The sequence below is a fragment of the Spermophilus citellus genome (genome assembly GCF_964194105.1).
Source record: "Spermophilus citellus genome assembly, chromosome: 5".
Lineage (NCBI taxonomy): Eukaryota > Metazoa > Chordata > Mammalia > Rodentia > Sciuridae > Spermophilus > Spermophilus citellus.
The window spans coordinates 58,045,562-58,071,337 of NC_138186.1; the positions used below are offsets into that span (position 1 = coordinate 58,045,562).

General features: G+C 45.7%; 2 protein-coding genes across 3 annotated transcripts in view; both read left to right on the forward strand.

Annotated features, from left to right (window-relative positions):
* TAF8 (TATA-box binding protein associated factor 8) lies at positions 1-25,328 on the forward strand. Of its 2 annotated transcripts, XM_081295498.1 has the most exons (9): positions 1-70; positions 836-992; positions 2,133-2,231; positions 2,540-2,602; positions 3,954-4,078; positions 5,927-6,074; positions 8,195-8,337; positions 16,241-16,380; positions 16,648-17,203. In XM_081295498.1, the coding sequence occupies exons 1-9, from the start codon at positions 26-28 to the stop codon at positions 16,658-16,660; spliced, it is 933 nt and encodes a 310-aa protein (XP_081151624.1). In that variant the 5' UTR covers positions 1-25; the 3' UTR covers positions 16,661-17,203. The 2 variants fall into 2 exon arrangements, with proteins under 2 accessions (XP_081151624.1, XP_081151625.1); XM_081295499.1 differs by lacking the exons at positions 16,241-16,380; positions 16,648-17,203 and adding an exon at positions 25,202-25,328.
* The window catches only part of CIMIP3 (ciliary microtubule inner protein 3), a gene marked incomplete at its 3' end in the record, with an annotated part of 62,047 nt that continues 61,480 nt past the window's right edge, over positions 25,210-25,776 (forward strand). Inside the window, exon 1 of the mRNA XM_081294984.1 lies at positions 25,210-25,328. Within this exon, the coding sequence (XP_081151110.1) occupies positions 25,296-25,328 (33 nt within the window). The 5' untranslated portion in view covers positions 25,210-25,295. The remainder of the gene's footprint in view (positions 25,329-25,776) is intronic.

Genomic DNA, 25,776 nt, shown 5'->3' on the forward strand with positions numbered 1-25,776 from the left:
CTCGCGCACACGACGCCAGAGCAAGATGGCCGACACGGCGGCCGCAGCCGGGGCCGGCAGCTCCGGAACGGTAAGGGAAGGAGGCGCAGGGCTGAAGCCCAGAGAGTTTGGGCATTCTGTAACTTTGCCCTGGCCTGGGCAACACGCTCATGCCCAGAAATCCAGCCCCACCAGGAGCTCTGAGAGGAGGAGGGTGTTTCAGGCCGAACGTCTCCTCCCCTCTTTAGGACTTGGCGACGGCCTCCTAAGTTGGTGGATCTGCGCCTTGATTGGCCAGTTCTCTGTTGGGTGGGCGGGAACCCGGAACACCTTCTGATTGGTCCAAAGAAGCCTTTTTCACCTTCTTATTGGCCATCTAAAGTTGGGAAGGATTCCGTTTCAAAATATTTAGCTTCTCTACATTTCTGTGCGATTATCCTTTGCCCTGTTGTCTTCAGCTTTATGTGTTATTGTTTTATTTCTCCTTGCTAATGAACTAGTATAGAGATGGAACAAGAGAGAGATTATTTCTTTTGGCGGAAGTAGATTTATTCAATCTTTTCATACATGTTTCTTCAGCTATATTTTCTGATAATCTCTTAACACAGAAAGTGGGAGGAAAAAGCTGTTTTTCCTACTGGAACGTTTTAGTTTGGAAGAAAGGTTATCTCTTATTTAGAGCACCCTGGGTGCTAAAGTATTACTTAGTTGGTCAAGATTTATAATTCTGAATATTAAGCATTGCTAAGTATTTAGCAAAAGAACTTTGGCTTGCCATTGATGATGTGGGAACTATGTGATTGTATCCTTGTCCTGTGGTTGAAAGTCTTCCCCCGCTCTCCTGTCAATTTCACAGAGATCAGGAAGTAAACAGTCCACTAACCCTGCAGATAACTATCATCTGGCCCGGAGGAGAACCCTGCAAGTGGTTGTGAGCTCCTTGCTCACAGAAGCAGGGTTTGAGAGTGCTGAAAAAGCATCTGTGGAAACATTGACAGAAATGCTGCAAAGCTGTGAGTACCAGGAAACACTAGGCTGTCTTCTAGTCAACCCAACATCAGATCTATGCCTTGTACTGCAATGGTGTTAGGACTTAAGGCAAAAGCGGGGGTGGGGAATGAAGTGACTTACAGGCTTCAGAATCAGATAGGCTTGGGTATAAGTCATTATTATGTCCCTTAATAACTTAGGCAAGTCACTAAACCTCCCATACCTCAGTTTCCTCATTTGTGAAATGGGGTAATAAATTGTACCTCAGGGAGTTGTGAGTATAAGTGAGATTTATATGTAAAACATTCTGAGATAGGAAAATTGTAAGCTCTTGATTATTCTCTTATTATTATTATTTCTCTTTCTCTCCCTGCTTCCATCCGTTTCTTTTTTTTTCTTTCCTCTCTCTCTTTCTCTCTCTCCCAGGGGGTTTGTATATGTTCCTAGGGATTAAACCTAGGGGCACTCTAACACTCCAGACCTTTTTATTTGAGACATGGTCTTACTATGTTGCTGAAGCTGGCCTTGAATGTACCTCAGCTTCCCAAATAGCTTGGATTATAGGCATATATCACTATGTCTGGCTTGTTTTAATCATTTTAAAGTGTACAATTCATTGGTATTAATTACATTCATCATATTGTGCAACCATCAATTCTATCCATTTCCAGAAGTTTTCATCATTTCAAACAGAAACTCTACCCATAAACAATAACACCCCATTTCTCTTTTCTTCTAATCTACTTTCTTTCTATATAAATTTGCTTTTTCTAGGCATCTCATATAAGTGGAATCTTAAAGTATTTGCCTTTTTGTGTCTGGATTATTTCATTTATTTTATTTTATTTGCCAAAAGAGTTTTCAGAGTTCATCCATGTTGAATATATATAAATCTAATTTCTTTTGAAGGTTGAATAATATTCTATTCTATGTATGCCCCACAATTTATCCATCATTTTGTCAGTGGAGAATAATTTTTCTCCACCACTTGGCTGTTGTGAACAATGCTGCTATGAACATGGATATGTAAGTATCTCTAAGTCCCTGCTTTCAATTCATTTGGATATAGACCTAGAAGTGGAATTGCTGCTTCACATGGTGATTCTATATTTAACTTTTTGAGGAACTGAGAATAAGACCTCATGCTTTCGATCCTCTCATAGACATTTCAGAAATTGGGAGGAGTGCCAAGTCTTACTGTGAGCACACAGCCAGGACCCAGCCTACGCTGTCAGATATTGTGGTCACTCTGGTTGAGATGGGTAAGTACACCCCAGTTTCAAATTCTTCCATGCAACTGAGTTGAGGTCATGAGAGAGGGGTGAGTCCTTAGGAGGCACCCATGTCATCTGAGTGGTCTGGATTCCCTCATAGTTCTCCTGATGTGCTTTTACCATGAGAGAACTGGTCTAAGAGACCACCTAACTCCCTGTTGGGGGATTCCACTGTAGCTTCTTGTGAAGGACAGTACATTGGTTTGAGTGGGAGTTAAAGTCATTTTCCACATTATTACCTCCTTCCCGTACAAAGTTCAGTTGACTGGGCAGTGATTTGTTTTCTTGTCTCTTAGGTTTCAATGTGGACACTCTCCCTGCTTATGCAAAACGGTCTCAGAGGATGGTCATCACTGCCCGTAAGTGACTTTGAACTGAAATACTCAGTAAGTGCTCAGTTAATGCTTGCGGAATGAATTATTGACTAGGTCAGGGGTCAGATTAGTAGCTGTTTCCTTGCTACAGGCTCTCTTCCAATCTTTAGGGCTACTTCCAATCTATTTCTTGGCTTACAGGATTAGGATGTGAAGTTTATTTGCCAAAAAGAAAAGCCATCTCTGAGATATTGCTACAGTTCTTGTGCTTTAGGTGCGGAAGAGTGAATGATGCTGCTTGAAAAACATGAAAGTTGTTGTTCTTCCTTAGATCAAGGGTTGCTAAACCATGGCCTATGGGCCAAATGCAGCCTGCTGCCTGTTTTTGTAAATAAAGTTTTATTGAAATTCAGCCACATTAATTTATTATCTGTGATTGCTTTTGTGACAGAGACTATATGGCCACAAAATCTAACATATTTACTATGTGGCTGTTTAAACAAAAAATTTAGTGACTCAGCCTTAGATAAAACTGGGTGCCATGAACTGAACAGGAGCAACTAATTTGGGCTTGTAGGACTTGGGAAGAATTCACTGGATTTTTTTCCTTTAAAGTCACTTTTTCACATTGGCACCTTTTAAAGAACTCCTCTCACAGCATAGCAGCGGAAGGTGCCATTTCCAGCCCCCTTAGTAATCACTTAAACGTATACTAACTTTCTCCAGCTGAGTGTATACCTTTGTTATTTGGGGTCTCTGAACAATTTGTGTGTGTGTGTTTGCTAGGGATTGAACCTAAGGCTTCCTGCATGTTAAGCACATACCCTATCACTGAGCCATGCCCCCCAGCCACCCTAGATTCTCTGAAAAAAAGAGTTAGTAACCCATCTAACTTCCTTCATTCTTCAGCATGCTCTTTAAGGTACCTGCTTTGGTCCTAGACACCAATCTACCTAAAAGATTGAGGGCAGATTATTATAGATGGTAATGTCAACCAAGGTCATCTAGCAATCCTGAACATTGTGGGGGTGATCTTCTCAGGTCCTTAAACCATCAGAGGCTTTTTATTGATAGAAATACAAGTACCTGCTGTTTTTTTGTTTTTTGTTTTTTTTTTTTAAAGAGAGAGTGGGGGGGGGAGAGAGAGAGAATTTTTAATATTTATTTTTTAGTTCTCGGCGGACACAACATCTTTGTTGGTATGTGGTGCTGAGGATCGAACCCGGGCCGCACGCATGCCAGGCGAGCGCGCTACCGCTTGAGCCACATCCCTAGCCCGTGCCTGCTGTTTTGAAAATTGTGATCCAGTGAAAAAGGAGTTTAGACAGTGACCATAGTCTGTAGAAACCAGGTTCTCAGTAGGAGGACTAATTACTTGTGATTGATTCTGTTGCAGCTCCAGTGACCAATCAGCCAGTGACCCCCAAGGCCCTCACTGCAGGGCAGAACCGACCCCACCCACCGCACATCCCCAGCCATTTTCCTGAGTTTCCTGATCCCCACACCTACATCAAAACTCCGGTGAGTGATGATGCCACACTGGGGACGGTGACTGTAAAGCAGCGTTCAGGAGCAGTGGACTCTGACTATCAATTCCTACTGTCTGTCTGACTGGAATTCAGTAAATTGACTGGAATTCTGGTAAAAGAGCAGTTCAGAACTCACAATATCTTTCCCCATTGAGAAACAATATGACAAGTGAGAAAAATGTTCTCAGATTTGCCTCCAAAAAGTGTAACTAACAAAGATTGAAGCCAGAATTTGCCTGTTCCACCAAAACATTTGAAAGTACTTAACCACATAGAAATAAACTAGAAGGATATTCTACAAAATGTCATGGTCCATATTTGGTGAGTTTATAGGTAATTTTGTAGTTTTTGTTTGTTTGTTTGTTTATTCCTGATGCTGGGGATCAAACTGATTTGGATTGTTTCTAAATAAGTTCATATTCTTATGTGCTAGGGGTTAGGACTTGAATATGTCTAAAATGTTCTTTATGAGTACACAATTCAACCCATAACATTTTTTAACTCTTATAGTGTGTCACTGATGGTGAAAATATTATGTATATATTCTAATAAATACCTGTTTATTTTTATAAATATTATAATGTAATGTTGTACAAACATAATTCACATTAATAGATAATCTTGCAGGATACAGTGGTGCGTGGCAGTAATCCCAGTGATTTGGGAGACTGAGGCAGGAAGATTACAAGTTCAAGTCTAGCCTCAGCAACTTAGTGAGACCCTGTCTCAAAAAATAAAAACAAGCCAGGCACGGTGGTGCACGCCTGTAATCCCAGCAGCACAGGAGGCTGAGGCAGGAGGATTGCAAGTTCAGAGCCAGCCTCAGCAAGTGAGGCACCAAGCAACTCAGTGAGACCCTGTATGTAAATTAAATACAAAATAGGGCTGGGGATGTGGCTCAGTGGTCGAGTGCCCCTGAGTTCAATGCCCAGCACCCCCCAAAAAATTAAAAAATTTTAAAGTCAAGGGATGTAGCTTAGTGGTAAAGCTTCCCTAAGTTCAGTCCCAAGTACCTAAACAAATAATTAAATAAATAATTCATTTTAATTTGGGGAAGATTTTAGTCAGAGAATTCTATGTCTGTTTAAGTATGGATATGGGAACTATAGAGGTGACACACTTGAATTAACAGTGACATGTGGAAATGTTTCTGATTGCCTCCTTTAAAAGCCTTGTCTCCATATCATGAAGAGTTCATACTTTCATGTCATTGTTAAAATATCTCTTTTGCCATGTTTTGGATAACTTTTTATTCAGATTAGATCTCGATTATTTTCCACAGTGATTGCCAGCAAGCTCATAATCAGAAGGAGTGGCATCTGTCATTTTCTTGTTCATTTGCAGCACTCAGGATAACGTCTTCAGCCTGTTTTTCTTAAGGGAATCTTTCAGAGCAATGTGTCCATTTTGAGATGGTAAATTTAAGAAAACAGGATAGTACAATCTGCAAATCCACATGGCAGCCACTCATATAATGCAGGATGTCATATTACACTGATGGAACTGAAGGTCCCTGTCACAGCTCCCCGGGGGGACTCCCATTATTCCTTAAGGTTGTGTCTCTTACACTTGAGACCAGCTGTCATAGGCACTGAATGAAAGCCGGAGCCAGCTCTATTGTAATCATTTGCACGTTTCTTAATTTTTAAGATTACAAATAAATATTTATGTGGTTATACCATCATCTCTCTATCCCTTCACTGTGCTCTGGAGATCTCTACAGTAAATAATGGTAGTGGGTCATTTTGAGGGGTGGAAGGACCTAGCAACAGCAAGTCAGGGACCCATCAGAGCAGAAGGGTACCTCAGCTTACCCGGTGTCTTTGCTGTTCTCTTGTAGACCTACCGTAAGCCTGTGTCGGACTACCAGGTCCTGCGGGAGAAGGCTGCATCCCAGAGGCGCGATGTGGAGCGGGCACTCACCCGGTTCATGGCCAAGACAGGCGAGACCCAGAGTCTCTTCAAAGATGACGTCAGCACATTCCCATGTAAGAGTTGCTTCCTCTGTGGACCCTGTCTTTGTCATTTGAGATAATCATGCCATCTTTCTTTTCTATTGGCTTGGTGGGGAGAAATGAATAAGCTTTTGTCTTTCTCTCTGATGGCAGCTTATTCTTTAGATTCCTGGCTCCTTTTCTCCACTCTTAAGAGCCTGTCTCTATCTGATAACTTCAAAACAGAAATGCCTTTGTGGGATTATTTGCTCAAGGTACATTGAGTTTAGGTTTCCACAAGGGTGGCTGAGCCCTAGGACTCACAGAGACTCAGGGGAGAAGTGGCAGCCCAAGAAGTAGAAGGAGCACTGGCATCTGGTGCAGTTGCTGCATAACACCCTTCCCCAGGTTCCATCTCATTTAACTTTGCGTCTCTGCACTATTTGGCCTTTTTGAATAAGTTCCTCATCTCTACAGGAAGCTTCAGTTTATACAAAAATAAACAGGGAGATTGGGTGATTCATTGATTCAACAGGCCCTTAGCACCGAATGCCTACTAGGTGCCCAGCTCTGGAATAATAGCAGCTGACATTACCAAGTGCCAGACACTTCTGATGATTTCCTATACATCATCCCATTCAATCTCATGAGCCTATAGGTTAGGAACTGTTATTATCACCACCTTTGTAGGATCCGAAGACTTATAAAGAAGAGCAATAAGTAGCTAACTCAAGGTCAAGGGCTACTAGGTAGCATTGAATCCTAGTTCCTTATGGCTGCCTGATCTATTTCTTTTTTTTTTTTCTGAAAGAGAGAGAGAGAGAGAATTTTAATATTTATTTTTTTAGTTATCGGCGGACACAACTTCTTTGTTTGTATGTGGTGCTGAGGATCGAACCTGGGCCGCATGCATGCCAGGCGAGCGCGCTACTGCTTGAGCCACATCCCCAGCCCTGCCTGATCTATTTCTGATCCACAGTAAAAATAATTTTTTAGTAGCTCCTGATAATCACGTTCTTCCATAAAATATACAGAGACTCACACTTAATTTTTATTTTTTAAACTTTATTTTATCAGTTTACTGTTTTATGTGGTGCTGAGGATCAAACCTAGTCGAGGTCGAACACATGCTAGGCAAGCGTTCTACCACGAGCCACAACCCCAACCCTTAATTTTTATTTTTAAATTTTAAATTTTTATTTTTTTGGTATTGGGGATTGAACCCAGGGATGCTTAACCACTGTATTTATTTAGAGACAGTGTCTCACTGAGTTTCTTAGGGTCTTACAAAGTTGCTGAGGCTGACTTTGAACTTGCCATCCTCCTATTTCAGCCTCCTGAGCTGCTGGGATTATAGGCTGTTTACCTGTTTTTTGAGACAGGATCTCACTGTGTTTTTCAGGCTGCTCTCAAATTCCTGGGCTCAAGCAATTCTCCACCTCAGCCTTTCTGGGTAGCTGGGACTATAGATGTACTACCATATCTGGCTAATTAGTATTGTTTTGTTTTTTGTGGTGCGGGGGATTGAACCCAGGCCCTTGTGCATGTGAGGCAAGCACTTTACCAACTGAGCTATATCCTCAGCCCATTAGTATTGTTTTTAAATCAATTTCTTTCTTTCATCCTCATTGCTTTTTGGAAGGATAGAAATTCCCATTCACCATAAATGTCTTTTAGATCCAGGGAAATACTCACCCTTGGAGTTCTTAGGTCCTTCAGGCGGAAAATATCAGTGCTCTGCTGTAGAAATGTGGCTTCGAGGGGTTAACTGACCTTGGGTATAAGATCACAAAGCTAATGCATTGCTGAGATTCTGCTGATAGCCCCAGTTCCGTCTGATTTCAGTTTTCCTTGCTAAAAATTGGCTCTCAAGTTGGGATTGCCTGAGTTGGGATCCCACTCTGCTATTTTCTGTGTTTGAGAAAGTCAACCTGTCTGTGTGTTGGGTTCCACATATGTCAAATGGGATGATAGTTGTGCTTATGTACCAGTGGGAACAAGGATTAAAGATGGCACATGTAAAGCCACAGGGCATCGCTGGGCCCGTTCTGTACGTGTTTGGAGCACATGAACCAGTGTTATCTCTGGGTGCTGCCCGTCGTTTTGCTATAAGGCTCCGGGAAGGCTGCAGGGACTCCCTGTCAGTAGAATCATGCTTTCTTCCACTTCCCCAGTGATTGCTGCCAGACCTTTCACCATCCCCTACCTGACAGCTCTTCTTCCATCTGAGCTGGAGATGCAACAAATGGAAGAGACAGATTCCTCGGAGCAGGATGAGCAGACGGACACAGAGAACCTCACTCTCCACATCAGCACGGTGGGTCCTGTCTTCTGCCTGCCTCAGAGTTCCCCCCAACTGGCCCATCCAGCCCTTGGCCTGTCACCCTGGGATAGGCCCATGATGATCCAGGTGTAACCTGATCTCCAACTGGAGAGACATATCCATGTCCTGGGAATTCACTCATTCATTCAACAAATACTGAATGAGCACCTGCCAGGCCAGGCTCAGGTCCAGGTTCTGGGGAATTAGAAGGAAGAAATACAGACAAACTTCATGGAGCTAAGGAAAAATAGGAAGTGAAGATGAAGATGAGGGAGTACAGGATTAGAATTTGATATCTGCTATACCACAGTGAATCCCACCATCATGTGTGTCCACTAGACTGGGCCCCTAATTAGAATAAGAGCTAGTCCATGCATGTATAACTTTATCAAAATGGACTCTACTGTCATGTATATAACTAAAAAGAAGCAAAAAAATAAAATTGATATTTGAATAAAGACCTAAAGAGATCAATGCCTGCTCCCATCTGGGGGTAGAGTTTTTCAGGCAGTGAGACCAGTAGATGCAAAGGCCCTGAGGTGGAGGCCTAGCTGTTGAGCTGAGCAGCAAGGATACCAGAGTGGAGTGGACGAGGGGGAGGCAGTAGATGAGGTCGGAGAGCTCATGGGGGACTCAGACTTACAGGGTCTTAAACATTTTATTAAACATTTTTGCTTTTACTCAGTAAGATGGGAGCCAGGGAGATAATGAGCAGAGGAAGGTTGGGATCTCATGGAGGTTTGTTAACAGAATCAGTCAGGTTGGAGTGTTGAGGGTAGAACACAGAGGGCAGAGCAGAAGCCGGAGAGCCGCTAGAAGGCTGTAGCAATAAGCTGAGGGATGGCGGTAGGGGCAAAAGCAATGAAACCACCAGGAGATCATTTGGTCAAATTCTAGATTCTTTACAGAGCAGCACCAACTGGTAGAACAGATGTGAGATGTTGGAGGTGGAGAGAAAGTGAAAGGTGGCTCCAAGATTTTTGCCTGAACGACAGGAAATAGGGAGTTGTCTGCAGCCAGATAGGGGAGACTGATGCTGCATGCTGTCTGGGTGGCAGTCAGGTGCTCAGGTGCAGATGTGTTGAGCTTGAGATTCTTATTAGACATGAACCTGATGATGTCAGGTAGAGAGCTGGGTCCAAATGTTGGAGTTTGAGGAACAGTTGTGGCTAAAGATGTCAATTTGGTTGTCATGTAGGTGGACTCAAAACCATGACAGTAAATGAGCTTTCCTAGGAAGCAAATGAGGACTAGAAAGAAAAGGAGCTGAGTGCAGTGGCACACACCTGTAACCCCAGCAACTTGGGAGGCTGATGCAGGAGGGTTGCAAGTTGAGGACAGCCTCAGCAACTTAGTGAGACCCTGTCCCATAATACAAATAAAAAGGGCTGGGGTTAGCTTGGTGGCAGAGTGCTTGCCTAGCATTCATGAGGTCCTGGGTTCAGTCCCCACCACTGCAAAGAAGAGAAGAGGTGCATTGACCAGGCCGTGGAGCTGTCCTCTACTTCGTGGTCATGAGGAGGAGGAAGCAGCCATGGAGACTGAGATGGCTGAGCCAGAGAGGTGAGAGGAGAAGCAGGAGAGGACAAGTCTTGGAGGCCAAGGGAAGGGAAAATTTCAGGGAGTAAAGAGCCATCAGCTGCTTCCTGAGCTGCAGTTACAGTAACAGGACTGCAAATTTGACCATTGGATTTGGCAATGTGAATGTAGTTTTTGACCCTGATAAGAGCAATTTCAGTAAGAATGAGAGTAAGGCCCTGGCATTAATTCACAGAGAACAGGAGAGAACTTGGAGTCAATGAATATAGACTTGTACTGTCCATTACTAGCCACATGTGGCTTTTTAAATTAATTAAAGTTAAATAAAACTAACAACCAATTCCTGCCCAGGTACAGTGGCACATGCCTATAATCATAGCGACTCAGGAGGCTGAAACAGGAGGAGGATTGCAAGTTCAAGGCCAAAAAAACTTAGCAAGGCCTTAAGCAACTTAGTGAGACCCTGTTTTAAAATGAAAAATAAAAATGGCTGAGAATGTGGCTCAGTGCTAAAGCATCCCTGGTTCAATCCCCAGTACCAAAAAAATAAATTATTTTGAGTCTCACTAGCCACCTAGGGTTGGAGGCCACTGTACTGCACAGCACAGATATGGAGCATTTCTGTCATCACAGGAAGTCCTGTTGGACAGTGCTAGCACAGACAGTTTCTAGGACTTTTGCTGTAAAAGGGGGAAGAGAGATGGAGAGGTGACCAAAGGAGGGGAAACATTAAGGAATTTAGAGAGGTATTTTTGTGGCATTTTTATTTTTTAAGGTGGAAGAAAGAGGGCTGGGGATGTAGGTCAGTGGTACAGCGCTTGCCTAGTGTGAGGCCCTGAGTTTCATCCCCAGCCCTGCTGGAGGAGGGCCTGTTGTGGACTGATGGGAGTGCTCTAGTCTCAGAGTCGGACTCTGATGCAGGACAGAGTGAAGCATTACAGAATTGGTGGGTAGGAGGGATTCGCTCCAGCGCCCATCAGGGGACTAGCTACCACATGGATATTCCCTGCCTGGGATAGTGGATAGTGTGTGTGGGCAGAGACAGGGTGAGGAGATGTGGTAGTCAGAGCTCGTTTTAGGCTGTACTTTCTTTTCAGGTTAGGGATGTGCCATTCTTGGCAGGTAAAAGAATGAGACTCTTCTCTTTTCCTGCATCTTGAGAGAAAGTGCCAAGCAGAATCCTAGAGCTGCTGGAGGCAGTAATGCATTCAAGGCTCCCAGGGTCCTTCTGTTCAGACTACTAGTTCAGCTATCCTTTAAAATTGCCCTGTCTGGAGCCTTAGGGGACATAGTTAGACTGAAGGCCCCTCCTGTACTCTAAGGTGGGAGGCACCAGACGGCAGGAGCAACTTCAGTTTGCAAGTGAGATGTGCTCGCTGATCTTTGCTGAAGATCATCCTTGCTTGAACATACATGTTCCTTCAGTGTTGACTGATCCCTTTCAGAATTAGGCTGGAAGCTCACGGCTTTAAAGCAGTGGAACTTGTTATTTTATACTTCTGTTTTGAACTCACCTTATGAGAAGGAGGCCTCTAAGCTAAGCAAATACCACCAGACCTTTGTAAGTACTGTATAGTCAAAGGGCTCACAGATGTGTTGCCTAACACAGGTTGTGACATGAGGTAGGTCCCTGTGGTAAGGGAACCGAGGCTGCCTGAGGACCCCAGGCTACAAAGAGGCCGAGCTAGGAGTATAGACAGCAAAGAGGAGAAAGACGTGACCCTGGGGCAGACTGTCATGGCTTCATATCCAGGCTGTGCTACTTGCCGGATGTGTGACTTTAATTGTGTTAACGGATACCTGAGTCTGTGTCTTTACAAGTGCATATCAGAATGGGAACACCAACCTCAAGGGGATGAGAGCCTGAGATAAAGTGAGCTAATGTATGTCAGGTGCCTGGCACATGGTGGCTCACAGCACACATCCTTCTCTCCCCTGCGGTTTTAGGTTGTACAGCCCCAAGCTCTTCTGTACAAAGTAAAATAGAGACTTGGAGACAAAGATTCTAGCAAGAGTTTATATGTAGGCATTTATTCTTATTTTGTTGGATTGGGAAATATAATAATATGTTTAAAAATTCAGAATGAACAAAAAAGATGTATAATGACATTCCTTCCTCTCATTCTGTCCCTCCCAACAAAGCATCTGTCTTTCCAATCTCTTGTGTATCCTTATAGAGACATTGGGTGTTTAAAATTGTTTTAAACAGGACTGGAGTAGTGGCTCAGTGGTAGAGCACTTGCCTGGCATGTGTGAGGCCCTGAGTTAGATCCTCAGCACCATATATAAATAAATGAATAAAATAAAAGATCCATTGACAACTAAAATACATTTTTTAAAAAATTGTTTTAAACACAAACAGCAGATCACAAATGGTCTTCCCATTGTTTTTTACGCTTTGTGGCTGTATGTATCTTGGTGTATAAAGAGCTCCTTCATTCCTCGCAGTTTCATTTATGGATGTAATAATGTAATGAGTCCACTATGGACATTTAGGTGATTTTCTGTCTCCAGCATTCACTGATATTGTTAAAGCAAATTAAATAACCGGTGTTTTAAATTATTCTTTTATCTGTTGAAGACAGTGCATTTGTAGGATTATTGATAAGGAATAATTACTTTGTTTAATCTAGTTCTGATTTTTCCATGTACTTGAACATAAAGAAGCTGTTCATTTTTGTTTTTTGTTTTGGGGGGCTTCTGGGGACTGAACTCAGGCGTACTCAACCCCTGAGCCACATTACCAGCCCTATTTTTTGTATTTTATTTAGAGACAGGGTCTCACTGAGTTGCTTAGTGCCTTGCCATTGCTGAGGCTGGCTTTGAACTTGCAATCCTTCTGTCTCAGCCTCCCTAGCTGCTGGGATAACAGGCGTGCACCACCATGCCCAGCAGAGCTGTTCATTTTAAAAAAGTACATGATGTTTTTTTCTCTCATACATTTGAACTTGTTGCCTTGTGCAGGCAATCCACATGTCTAAACTTTTGTATGAAAATTTGAACCAGTCATGCACTCAACAAATGTTTACTTTGTACCTAGTACATGCCAGGTATTCTTCTGCTCCTTGAGATAAAGCAATGAACAAAACAGACAAAACCTCTTTTAAGAGCCTGTGTTTGGCAGTGGAAGAACAAAAATAAACATAATATGTAATTAAGTCATTAAGTAGCATATTAAAGATGAAAGTGCCTTGGACGAAATACAGTAGGGGAAAATCCAGGGTGAGGATATAGGTTTCAGTTTTAAATGGGGTGCTTAGGTAGATCACCGAGAAGGCTGTATCTGTGCAGAGGCTTGGAGAAGGTGAGGGAGTGAGCCTTGTGGATATCTGGAGAAGAGTGCCTGGCAGAGGGTGTGGCCAGTGCAGAGGGCCTGAGAAACAGTGGTTGAGGCAGATCGAAGGAGAATTGGATCAGATGGGCCTCATCAGCTGCTGGGAGGGGTGGGGGTCATGGGAGGATATAGAGGAGAGACATTTTTGAACTTCTGAAAGCATCACTCTGATTGCCCTGAAGGGTGTGGACATGAGAGGAGGAGGAGCCCTTAGAAGCTGGTGCAATGTGTCAGGGGTCACAGCAGAGGTGGCGGAAGTGGTCAGATTCTGCCTGATCTGAAGGTCTGAATCCTGGAGGATTCCTAACACACTGGACAGAGGATGTCAGAGAACAAAAAGAAACAAGCATGGCTTGAATGCTTGGAAGGGTGGAGAACACCGAGAGCTGTCTGGTGAGGGAACGTTAGGCACATTGAGCATGCGATGCTGACCAGCACCTGTATGGAGGTGGCTGTAGGAGCTGGAGGTCAGAGTGAGGTGAGGGCTGGAGGTGGGCTTGGAGTTGTCGGCATGGGAGTGGTAGTGACAATCATGAGACTGGAAGCAGTCACCCCAGAGCAGGGGATCCTGAGAGCTCGCAGGCCTTTGCCTGTGTCTGACCTTTGCAGGTTCAAGGAGATTCTGATAGACCCTTCTGCTCCCGTGCTTTTAGAACTCTCTGGGTCAGTTGGATGTTTTACTTGGATCCACTACCCCTACTTTTCCCCATCTTGAGGCTGCCTGTCCCTGAAAGGGACAAGAACATGATTACTTCCATCAGCTGTATGTGGAAGATACAGAGCTGTCATCCTGCTCTTGTGGGACATAAGGAGGAAAATGGAGGGACCTTCATTACCCTCCAGCATAGCATGGTCCCAGGGGTAGCTTTTCAGCACCGTCGGCTGCGTCATCTCCTGTGTTAAAACACACTTAAGGCACAGTGAAGTGACCTTCCAATAACTTTGGGGATAGGATGTTGATGGTAAAGAAATGATAGGATGAAGGCAGATGCCACTCAGTCAAGCCATCAAGAATTTCAGAGCCGGGCGCTGTGGCACACACCTGTAATCCCAGCAGTTTAGGAGGCTGAGTCAGGAGGATCAGAAATTCAAAGCCAACCTCAGCAAAAGCGAGGTGCTAAGTAACTCGGTGAGACCCTGTCTCTAAATAAAATAAACAATAGATGGGGATGTGGCTCAATGGTCAAGTGCCCCTGAGTTCAATCCCCAATATCAGCCCCCCCCCCCAAAAAAAAAAGAAAGAAAGAAAGAAAAGTCAGGCTGGGAGCTTCATGTCTATGGTAGACCTGGCTGTGGGCAGATCTTGTGCCTGGCATCAGGTCTGTCAAGAGCTAGGTTGATCTTGAAATACTCTCTTTGAAGAGGGTCTTCAGAAAGTCCAGAATAGCCCCATGTTGCATTGTGGTCCCACTTGATTGAACAGTGGAGAGGGCAAGCATGTGGGCCCTACAGGGAACTGGCTCCCTCGGGACAATCCATGGTTTAGAGTGTACAGTAGAACCTAGAAACCATCCAATTTCTCCAGGCCCAGTAAGCTGAAGACTGGTGACCACACCCTGGGTCATCTATCCCTTGAGAACCATCTGTTAATTTTGTGCTATCTGGTCACTGTGCTCTACTCTGCTGTCTGTTTTGATGGCATTCCTCTCCTGGTTGAGGTTGGTGAGGGCTTCAGCCTCCAATTGCAGAAAAAGAATCTCTGTAATTTCTTCTTCTTATGAAACCCTTGATTTGTCACCAGGGGGCGCCATCCAACCAGCTTCTGGTCCCTCCAGAAGGAGAACACTTCTGTCCTTCTAGGTCAAATTTTTTGGTATGATTTTTCCCTCTGCCCCTGCAGCCTCACTTTTAAAAACATGCAAAACAGAGAAGAGTATAAATTAGAAAAGGAGAGCAATCACCCTTACTCCCAGGACAGTTTTTTAAATTTCAGGTTATCACCTTTTTTCCTACATGTACACAATTGTGATTTAACTGGAATCGTACTGAAAGTATGTGGACTAAACATTTTCCTCAAAAAATAAACAATAAAAACTGCTTTAGGACTGGGGTTGTAGCTCAGAGGTAGAGCACTCGCCTAGCATGTGTGAGCCACTGTGTTCGATCCTCAGCACCACATAGAAATAAGATAGATATTGTGTTCACCTACAACTAAAAAGTAAATGTTTAAAAAAAAAACTGCTTTATACTCAAGAGGCAGAAGCAGAAAGATACAAATTCAAGGTCAACCTGGGCAACTTAGCCAGACCCAGTCTCAAAATAAAGTAAAAAGGGATGAGAATGTGGCTCAGTAATAGAACAAAATTTTCTAGCATGTGTAAGGCACTGGGTTTGTTCTCTGGTACTGCAAAAAGAGAGTAATAATGATATTTTTGTTAAAGGAAAAACTATGAGTCACTGGTCATAGACCTTAAAACATGCAAAACAAAGGAGAGTATAATTGATGAGGTACACATGATGGTACCTGCAGGCTCTGAGCTTTGCCTTGGGAACCCTCAGGACCGGGAGGTTTCAGCTATGCTGGGATATGGTTGTTGATACCATGTTGTAAATTCCAGAAATTACTTTGGGGAAAAATCTGTTATGATTTCTTTTGGTTCTGGCCTAGGAGTACCCTGTGCCTGTGGCCTGTGTCTCCCAGTCCTGCAAGGCATCCAGGGTGAACTCCCTTTTCTTTATCTCCCCACTGGGTTGGGCTTCTTCCCTGAAGCTTTGAAATTGTTGCTGCAACTCCCTACCTCTCCCAGGCCTCCATTCACCCTAACTCATGTCCCCACATCTCGAGGGGTTCTGGATCCACTGTTGCTCCACGGGGTCAAAGCCAACAGTCTCTTCTCCTGGCAGAGTTGGCCACTGCCTGGGCCTCAAGTGCACCTGGGGCAGAGATAGGAACATTGGAAAGAAGGCAGCTCTCGGCCTTCTTGTTTCCTAGTCAAAAGAGACGCCAATGGTAGTTCTTGTGACGGGCACAGTCTCTTCCCTCATGCCATTGGTGTTTTGCTTTATTTCGGCTTTTGCTCAAAGGATGATTCTGGAGCCGAGAAGGAGAACACTTCTGTCCTGCAGCAGAACCCCTCCTTGTCGGGCAGCCGGAATGGGGAGGAGAATGTCATCGATAACCCCTATCTGCGACCCGTGAAGAAACCCAAGATCCGCAGGAAGAAGTGAGTTGGAGACCCAGGTGCAGAGAGTCTGCCTCAGCCAGCTTTTCTGTTTCTTGGTGGGAAGGAGGCTCCCAGTGGGTTTAACACCACTCTGGTGAGAGAAAATATTTTCCCTTTGCCTCTCCTTACTCCCACGTGCCCTTCTCGTTCCATAGTGCTTGAGTGTCCTGCAACCCGGTGACCGCCCCTCACAGCCCTGGTGCTGGTTCCCGTAGGACAGCAGGAAGGGCCCCACCAAGCAAGCTCCCTGCTTCTTCTTCTTTTTAGGTCCCTCTCGTGAGCTGAGAAAGAAGTCTGGCTTGTACAGAGATGCGGATTCCACTCTCCTGGGCAAGTAAAAACCTCTGGAGGACAGAACAGAGAGTGACCTCCTTGTGGCCAAACTGCAGCTGCAGGATGTGATGGGGCATGATTTTAACAGCAGACCTTATATTCAGATTATCTGTTTTCACCGGATATTTGGTTGAGGACAAAACAATAGTAATAATGAGACTTTCTTAATCCAAAGGGCCATACTGCTACCTGCTAGAGTGTGGCAGCAGCTGGTCACTTCATTTATCATCACAGGATTTGATTCCTTTGCAACCTGGAAGAACAGGGAAAGTGGCAGGAAAAGAAAGGGTCCTTTGCTGCTTTGCTTACTGCCGGGAGGACTCCTTGCCCTGTGTATATTTCAGGATATCTGGCTGCTTTTTTTTTTTTTTTTTTGACTCATGAACAATTATGGCACCAATTCGTCAACCCAGAACCTCATTCTTATTTCCCTCCTCACTTGGGTTGCTCATGCTCTCTGAGCTGATGGAAAGTAACTTTGTACTCTACTCCCTCATAATGACGGAAGCAGGAGGACCACACATCACAGCTTTGACGTGGGGCTGGCAGAAGTCAGGAGCTGTGAGCAGATATGTTAATGTCCAGGACAATGACACATCAGGGCAGTGCTGATGCTCTGGCCAGCAATTGATAGAGTTCCCCAAAGCAGGGCCATCCTGAGAGATTTGCCATTTATTGTCCCTCTGTGGAATGTATGCTTGGAGAACTGCCCAAGACCTATCCCCTCCTGGGAAAAAAGTCTTCCCTGACAAGAGCCTGGAGTGTGGGATATGTCACACTGTGACTTAATCAAGGAGCCATAGATTCTAAACAATAGGAAAAGGATGTAGCAGGCCAGGGTGGGATTTTGAGGCCTGGCTTGGCCTTGTATTCCACAAGCTGAGAGAGGTGGCTGAGACTAGAAGACTGGCATGGACCAGTTGGTGCTGACAGAAGCAGGCTGGGAGGAGCCTGCAGCCTGTGCAGAGGTGTTCTCCAAGGAGCCAGGCGGAATCTGCTCACCCTCTGCCTCCTGGGAGAGAAGACTTCATCCTTGATGTACCCCACAGAGCAGAAAATAAGTTTTTAAAGAAGATGCCAGGCAAGTTGATATCCTTTGGCTGGTCTCATAAGGGAGATTGTAACAAGGAAGAAAAATGCCAGGGATGCCCAAAAGCTAACACAAGATGGGCACAATGCTCCCCAGGTTAGAGTTCTGAGGTCCATGACATGACTTCTGTGGCCACTCAGCTTCCACAATCTTTTATTTTATTTTATTTTTCCTTTTCATAGTCTGGGGCTGGACCGAGGCCCTTGCGCATGCCAGGCAAGTGTCCTACCACTGAGTTGTGTCCCCAGCCTCCAGTCATCCCTGAATTTTCTATTCCTTTGGTGAATTTGGAAACTTGAATAACTTGACAGTTTGGTGGAGACTTTGTCCTCTAAACTTAGTGTTCTCTAGGGCATTCTGTTCCTTTGCCTGGAAGGAGACAGACGCTTGTCAGGAACTGAAGAGGATATGATAGTGAAAAAAATCAAGATTCCTCGACTCTGGACCAGATAGGAATTTGTCAGGTTTGTAGAGACCTCAGGCTCTCAGCAGAAAGCACTTAGCCTGAGCTTATGTGCAAACCCCCTCCCTTGTGGGAGTCTGATCGCCCTTGGCATTTGGCCTAGTGAGTTGAAATACAATCCCCAGGTCAGGCTAGGACTGACCCCAGCTTGCCTTTCGCCCTGCCTTCTGGAGCAGTCACCCCAGTAAGCATTTCTGCAGGTCCGCAGTCACCCTCACTGTCCAAAACAAACACCTGTTAAATGCCATTGTGCTAAGGGACAAGGTGGGCATTGGAAAAGGGGGCTGATTCTGCCCTTGAGATTCCAGAGGCTGCAGTGCTGTGACTGTTCCAGAGGAACCGCTGGGAGAGGAACAGACCACTTAGACACCGGCCCTGCTGCTGTCGCTAGGTAGAAACTGCATAATCCTCAATGTGTATTTATAGATTTCTATTTTTTAATGATTCTGTGGGACCTCTAGAAGGGAGAAGGTAGTAAACAGAGATAAATGAAGAGTGTGATTTATGAAAGACCCATAATAAAAATTCATAATAAAGCTTTGTAAAGAAACAGAACCATATGTTTTGAGTTTGATTTGTGCTCAGAAGTTACAACAATACATAGGCTACCAGCTGATAACTAGGTTTAGCCCTTCTGTTGTATCACGTACCCCTGGGAACTTTTATGTTGGAAATTTTCAAAAACAAAATTAGAAAGTATGAGAACCCCTAGATAGTCTTCACCCAGCATCAACACTTTGTGTCATCTATTTCTTCCACTTTTTCCTCTTTATCCTTTCTTCCTACAGTATTTTTTTTTTTTTTTTTTTTTTTTTTGCTTTGCCATTTTGTTTTGTTTTTTGTTTGGGACTGGGGGTCAAACCCAAGGTCTCATGCGTACTAAACCTGGGCCGTACCACTGAGCCATACCCCAGCTCCTTGGAGTATCTTTTAAAGCAAATACCAGATCTGTGTCATTTAATCTGTAAATGTGGGTCAGTGTGCATCTCTGACAGATTTTTCTTTAAATTTTACTTTTGAAATAGTCACTGGATATTGAAGAGTAGTATATAAAGAGGTCTTATGTGCCTCTAACCTCACCCAGTTTCCTGCAGTGGTGGTGACTCATATCTAGTGCGATATCAGAACCAGGATATTGGCCTGGCACAGTAGTGCACACCTGTAATCCCAGCTGCTCAGGAAGCTGAGGCAGGAAGATCACAAGTTTGAGGCCAGCCTAAGCAGCTTAGGCCATGTCTCAAAAAGGACTGGGGATGTAGTTCAGTGGTAGAGCGCCCCTGGGTTCAGTCCCCAGCACCAAACACACAGAACATTGACTCTGGTACAGTCTACAGGGCTCATTCAGATTTATGTGTGTGTGGTTTTGTCATGCATAGATTCATGTAACCATCCCAAGACAGAAGAACAAGTCCCCACAGTTCTCCCTCATGCTCTATAACCATAGCCATCTCTCTTCCCCATCACCAACTCCTAGCAACTGCTACTCTCCTCCACCTCTGTCATTGAAACAGTAGCATTTAACTGGGATCAGAAGGTGTAACCTTTGGAGGTTGGCTTTTTTCATTCAATGTAATTCACTTGAGAACCTTCTAGGTTGTATCAATGGTTTGTTTCCTTTCATTGCTGGTAGCATCCCAGGCACCTGGTTTCACCTTTATGCATTGTGAGACCTTTGGGTTGTTTCCAGCTTGGAGCTTTTATGAATAAAACTGCTAAAACACTTGTGTGTGGTATTTGTATAAACATTAGTGTTCTTTTCTCTGCAATAAATATCCAAGAATGCAATTCCTGGGTCCTATAATAACTAGGTCCTATAATAACTATAATAACAATTTTTCTACAGTGTCTGTACCATTCCCACCAGCAATGTCAGAGTGATCTAGTTTGTCCACATCCTCACCAGAATCTGGTGTTATCTTTATTTTTGGTTTGGGGCGGGGGGACTGAATTCAGGGGCACTTGGCCACTGAGCCACATCCCCAGCCCTATTTTGTATTTTGAGACAGTCTCACTGAGTTGCTTAGTGCCTTGCTTTTGCTGAGGCTGGCTTTGAACTCATGATCCTCCTGCCTCAGCCTCCCGAGCTGCTGGGATTAGAGGCGTGTGCCACCATGCTTGGCCTATCTTTATTTTTTTATTATAGCCATTCTGATAGATGTGTAGCAATACATTATGACTTTAATTTGCATTTTCCTAGAGGCTAATGTTGAACACCTTTATTGTACTTATTTGCTGTCTATTGTTTGGTGAAATGTGTGGGGATTTTGCCTGTTTGTTTTTTTTTTTTCTTTTCTTTCTTTTTTTGACATGGGATCTCACCGTGTTGCCCAGGCTGGCCTCAAACTCCTGGGCTTGCTATCTTCACACCTCAGCCTCTGGAGTAGCTGGGACTACATGCATGCACCACTGTACCTGGCTGCCCATTTTCTAATTGGATTGTTTTGAGATTTCTTTATATAGTCTGTATACAAGAATTTTGTTGGATATGTTGTTTGTAATTTCTCTCACCCTGTATCTTTTCATCTTTTTCATAGTCTTTGATAGAATGAAAATTTTTAATTGTACTGAAGTTCAAAGAATGGTATTTTTGGTGTTGAGTCTAGAAACTCTTCATGGAGCCCTGGGTCCTGAAAATTTTCTTTCTTTTCTCTTGGTAGTACTGGGGATGGATTGAACCCAGGGGAATGCAACCACTGCACTTCATCTCCAGCCCTTTTTATTTTATTTTTAGACAGGGTCTGAGTTGCTAAACCTGGCCTCAAACATGCAAAACTCCTGCCTCCTGAGCCAGTGGGATTATAGACATGCCACACACCTGGCTTAAAAGCTCAGCCTTGTACTGTAACCCTCTGCAGCTGAGGATGTGGAGGCCCATCAGGGTCAGTAACTTGGCTGCTGAGTAGCATGGCTGTAGTTGCACCTGGGCCTTTAGCTCCAGGTTCATGGTCTTTACCTTTGGTGCTATCCCACTGCAGTGTTTGTGATTCTGCCCCTCTGATGCATGGAGCATTTCTGTGTACGTGGCAACCCCATCATGCACCCAGGCACTGATTGACCTGGTGGGAGGAGAAAAGGAGCTGGATGTGGGCCCCATTAAAGGTCAGGGAGGCAGGCTGCAGCTGCGCGCCACGGACTGCTCTTACTCCTTTCTACGCTGTGTCAGTGAGGGGACAGACCGTTTCCTGAAAGGTTTGGACCCATTTATGAATGATGGCTGTGTAGCAGGTGATTAAGATGGCCTGGTGTGTGGAGACTGAGGACCTCATCAAGGGAAATGCCAATGGCCTCTCTCACTGTCCCCTGGGGCCCCTAGCAGAGATGAGCTGAGCAACTGCCCATCTGATCCAGGATGGCCTTTGTACCAGTTTAAATGATGTGTTCCCATGAGTTAGGCTACCCTAACAGAAGTCCCCATGTAGAGCGTCTTGAGAAGAGTGTACACTGTCTGGAAGGTACAGGCTGGCGCCAGGATCTGGTTGTGTCCAGGCTCCTGCGCCTCTGGGCTCCTCCATCACCTGGGTGCTGCTCGCGTCCTCAGGGTGCGGGTGGAGTTACCCCTCTCCACCTCCGCCTTCCAGTCACGGGAAGAAGGAGATGAAGTGTATGTGAAGGAGAACTTTGGCCTTCTGCTAAGAGCAAGACCTAGAAATGCCCTGTCCCTGTCCCAGGGTCCCACCTAGCTGTAAGGGAAATGAGGAAATGTGATCTTTAGCTGAGTGGCTCTAGGTAAAATTTGGGAGCCCTGCCACCACGGGGAGAAGAAAGAATGGATTTGTGAGACAGTGGCAATCTGCTGAAAATGAGGTTTAGGGCAGATGCCAGGAAGGCCTTGCTGGGACGGGCAGCAGGCTCTTCACAAACACCGACTTGGCCCTGCCAGCTCTTCAGCCAGTCCCAGAGGCCAGCAGTCAGGCGCCCCACCAGGATGAGGCCCTCAGGTCCAACCAGCGCCTTCCTCTGACGTGTGACACCATTGGCTGCTTCTCCCTTCTTCAAGGTTGTTCTTTTGGCTTCTGTGACACTGTCCACCCTTCCTTGTTCTACCTCTTGCCCTGCCTGCCCTCCTTTTATTTGCTGGCTTCTTCCTCCAGCTTGCCTAACTCCTCAGGGTCCCAAACCCCCATCTCTGCTCACAAGGAGATGGTTCTTATACTCCCCCTGTGGCCACCACCACCTAGGAGGCCTCAGGGTACAGCGGCCTGTAGCTTTCTCTGTACAGATCTCTGTGGTCACGCACTTATTTATTTTATTATGTCTCTGGTCACACTTTTAATACAACGTGGTCAGATTTGATTTTACTTAACTTTTCCCCCCAGCCACTTCCGTTCTGCAGCTTTCCCATTTCAGACAGGTTAGAAACAGGATGACACCGGCCGCTCCCTTGTCAGGACCGCAGGCCTGGAAGTGTAGCCTCAGTTCCCAGTGCATAGAATGAGCAAAACACTCCAGGGTCATCTTATTCATTCATAGCCAGACAGTGATGAAATTCTGCCCCCTTCTTCCTCACCGATCTCATGTTGCCTTGCCCAAATGTCACAGCGGCCACCTCCCTAATGGTCATCAGCCTGGGTCCCCTCAGCCCCATCTTTCTACAAGCCCTAGTTTGCTCGCTCCCCTGCAGTGGGACCTGTAGGTCCTCCTCTGTTTTCCTCTCCCATGTCCAAACCACCCAATCAGGCTGTTGAGGTCCTCGGCCAGTTGGTTATTTCTTTTGGAGAACTCGTTTTCCTCTAGCTTATTCAACAAACGTGGATCTAGCATCTTCTGAGTATGCCAGGCACTGTTCCAACTCTTAGGATACCGTAGTGAGCAAGACAGACGTGGCCTTTGCCTATGGGGAATTCATTCCAGTGGGAAGACATTCAAAGAAAACAAACCCAGCGCCATCCGAGGTTGCCAAGAAGTGCTAAGCATGACATAGCAGGGTTCCTGCCTTGGGAGAAGCCCCTTATCACTGTTGCCCAGGCTGCATTTGAGCTCGGGTTGCATTAGAGCCTGTCCTCCAGCCCCCCAACCTCTCTTCACATCAGATTGATTCTCCCTTTCTCCAGACACTCATTTAACATACACCTGGTGAGCTGCCACCATGTGCCAGTGGTGACACAGAGGCTGAGGTGCCTCAGAGAGTGTAAAGGGTCCCTGTCTTCCCTGAACTTGTGGTCTAGTGGGGGACAGCTCACAACAGACATGTGTTGCCAGATGGAGACCTGAAAGGAAAGAGACTGCCTGGGTTGGGTGATTTGAGGAAGGTTTAATAAAAGGGTTACCTCCAAAGGTGAGGGCAAGGTACAGCCTTCATGTAGACCCTGGGCTGGGAGCCTGCAGAGGGAGAGTGTAGTTCCCAGAACCCTTGGAGACACCTGTGCAGATCCAAGGTTTGGGTCCAGGAGCTCAGACAGCTCGCAGCAACCCTGCCTCACCCTCTTGTCCCCCTGTCCAGTGTGGCCTGCTCTCTGGCCAGAAGGCATGGCTCCATTGTTTCAGGCCCTATAAGCAGCCATCCCTGGGGTAGATCAAGGGGTGACTCTGGAGGTGCCAGAAAAGGAGAGATTGACTTATGGTGGGAGCAATAGAAAGAGCTAGTTGCTGCAGGGTTTGTGATTTTAGACCAGCAGAGCCTGGATGGGGCCAGCCTTGAGGGGAAGCATTCCCGGGGGGAATAACAGCAAGGCACTGGGTCTGAGCAAGGAAGGTGCTTGCTACCAGACGGCAAGGCCACCTGCCCAGAGCAGAAGGAGGTGGGGGGTAGAGAACTGGGGCCAGGCCAGGTAAAGCCTCTTGTGCCTGGCAAATGGCTTTGGATGTTATTTAGAGGGAAATGGGTAGCAAGAGAGTGACAGGAGCGGACTTGGGAGCATTCTGGCTCCTAAGGGGAGAAGGAGGGAGGAGTCTAGATGCTGTTTCTCTTACAGTTAGTTTGGCACATAGTTTGCATTTGCCAAACCCCCTTCAGCAGGGGGCAGCTAGCCACCCTGAAACTGGGGGGAGATTGGTCCTGGCCCCAAGGGAGCCGGCCAGCTGAGCACAGCTGCTCGACAGAGCCTGAGCCCTGAACCAAGGGAGAGGGAGGAGACACAAACCCAGGGTTACCTGATGGCTCCCTTCCCCTGGGAGTCAGCAGTGTAGTCAGGGAGACGGATAAACACACAGGCACAGGAACCTGTTTAACTCTGCTGACCAAGACAAAAGAGAAGAGCTGTCAGAGGGTTGGCCTTCAGGACTGAGGCCTGAAGCCTGTGCTGAGATCCAAATGGGGTGGGGTTAGCAAGTGAGGATGCAGAAAAGGTAAGGAGAGGGGAGGTGGAAGGGCAGGGCAGGTGGGGCACGACCTGAGCCAGCCTTGGAGGACTCAGCCATTGGTCCTGCCCAGCCCCTGAGACTCCTGTGTCCCTCTTGTAACATCTTCTCTTTTGAGGCTGGTTTGGTGGCTGTAACCAGCCTTCTCCCTAATAAGGCTGGCAGAGCTTTCCTCAGGAGCATTGACCCTCAGATTGTACCCTGGCTACGTGGGGGTGGGGAGGGGACCTTTCAGTTAGCTCTAAATCAAGGCTGGCCAGGAAAGGGGTCGCTGGAGCTGATGGGCCTTTCTGCACCTTCCTCTGGTTGGTCTTTCCTGTGGAGGTCACCTGGGTCTAGCCTTGGAGCCCCTCCACCCAACACTCCTTCCAGATGGTCTCCAGAGGCTTTTGTTTTTGTTTTCTGTTTTTGGTGGTGCTGGGGATTGAACCCAGAGCCTGTGCATGCTCAGGCAGTGGATCCTCAGAGGCTCTTAGTAGGAGCTTTATGGGTACAAAAGGTCCTTATCATAGTTTGCAGTGGTGAAAGAGCCCTGGGGCCCCAAATTCTAATCTTTCTTTTTGGGCTTTGGTATGCATTCATTCGTGAATTTTCCCCAGCCACTGATAGCAGGTTTATCCTTCTTCTGTTTTACTCAGGCTCGTAAGGAAACAAGATTCTAATTCTCTGACCCTCAACTGACAGTGCCCAGCTGCAAGTGGGGGGCAGCTGGCCCAAGGGTAAAGATTTGCCATGGACCCTCTCACCCCTGGAAACAAATTCAAGGTATCTTTCTTCATCTTGGTGCTTAGGACTTACCTTCATTTCCATTTTACGGCAAGTTTTTTCCTTTGTTAAAAAGTTATTTAAATTAGATAAAAAATGTTTAAGTGTAAAATTTAAAAGACAGAAAAAGATACATGGGGTAGCTAAGGCTCCCCCTCCTCCTGTTTCCCAGACTCTCAGGCCTTGTCTTTGGAGGCTCCTGGTGTGTTGCCATCAATACGACCTTCGTGTATTCTCTGTGCATCTAATACAAATGCTTGTATATATTTTCTCCCTTTATACACCATGGCAGCCGTTGTAGAAACTCCCCATGCTGCCCCCTGGCACGCTTCTCAGTGTGCCTTCCATCTTAATAATAAAGAACTTTTCTCTGTTTCTTGGCTACATAATGCTGCGTGCACAGTAGGGCGCCACTTTCATTCATCAGTCCCCAGTGATGGACCTTTGG

Coding starts and splice junctions, on each gene's coding strand:
- TAF8 (XM_081295498.1), top strand. CDS start 26: ATGGCCGACACGGCGGCCGCAGCCGGGGCCGGCAGCTCCGGAACG. Junction 4,079..5,926: donor ACACCTACATCAAAACTCCG/GTGAGTGATGAT, acceptor GTTCTCTTGTAG/ACCTACCGTAAGCCTGTGTC. Junction 8,338..16,240: donor TCACTCTCCACATCAGCACG/GTGGGTCCTGTC, acceptor TTTTGCTCAAAG/GATGATTCTGGAGCCGAGAA.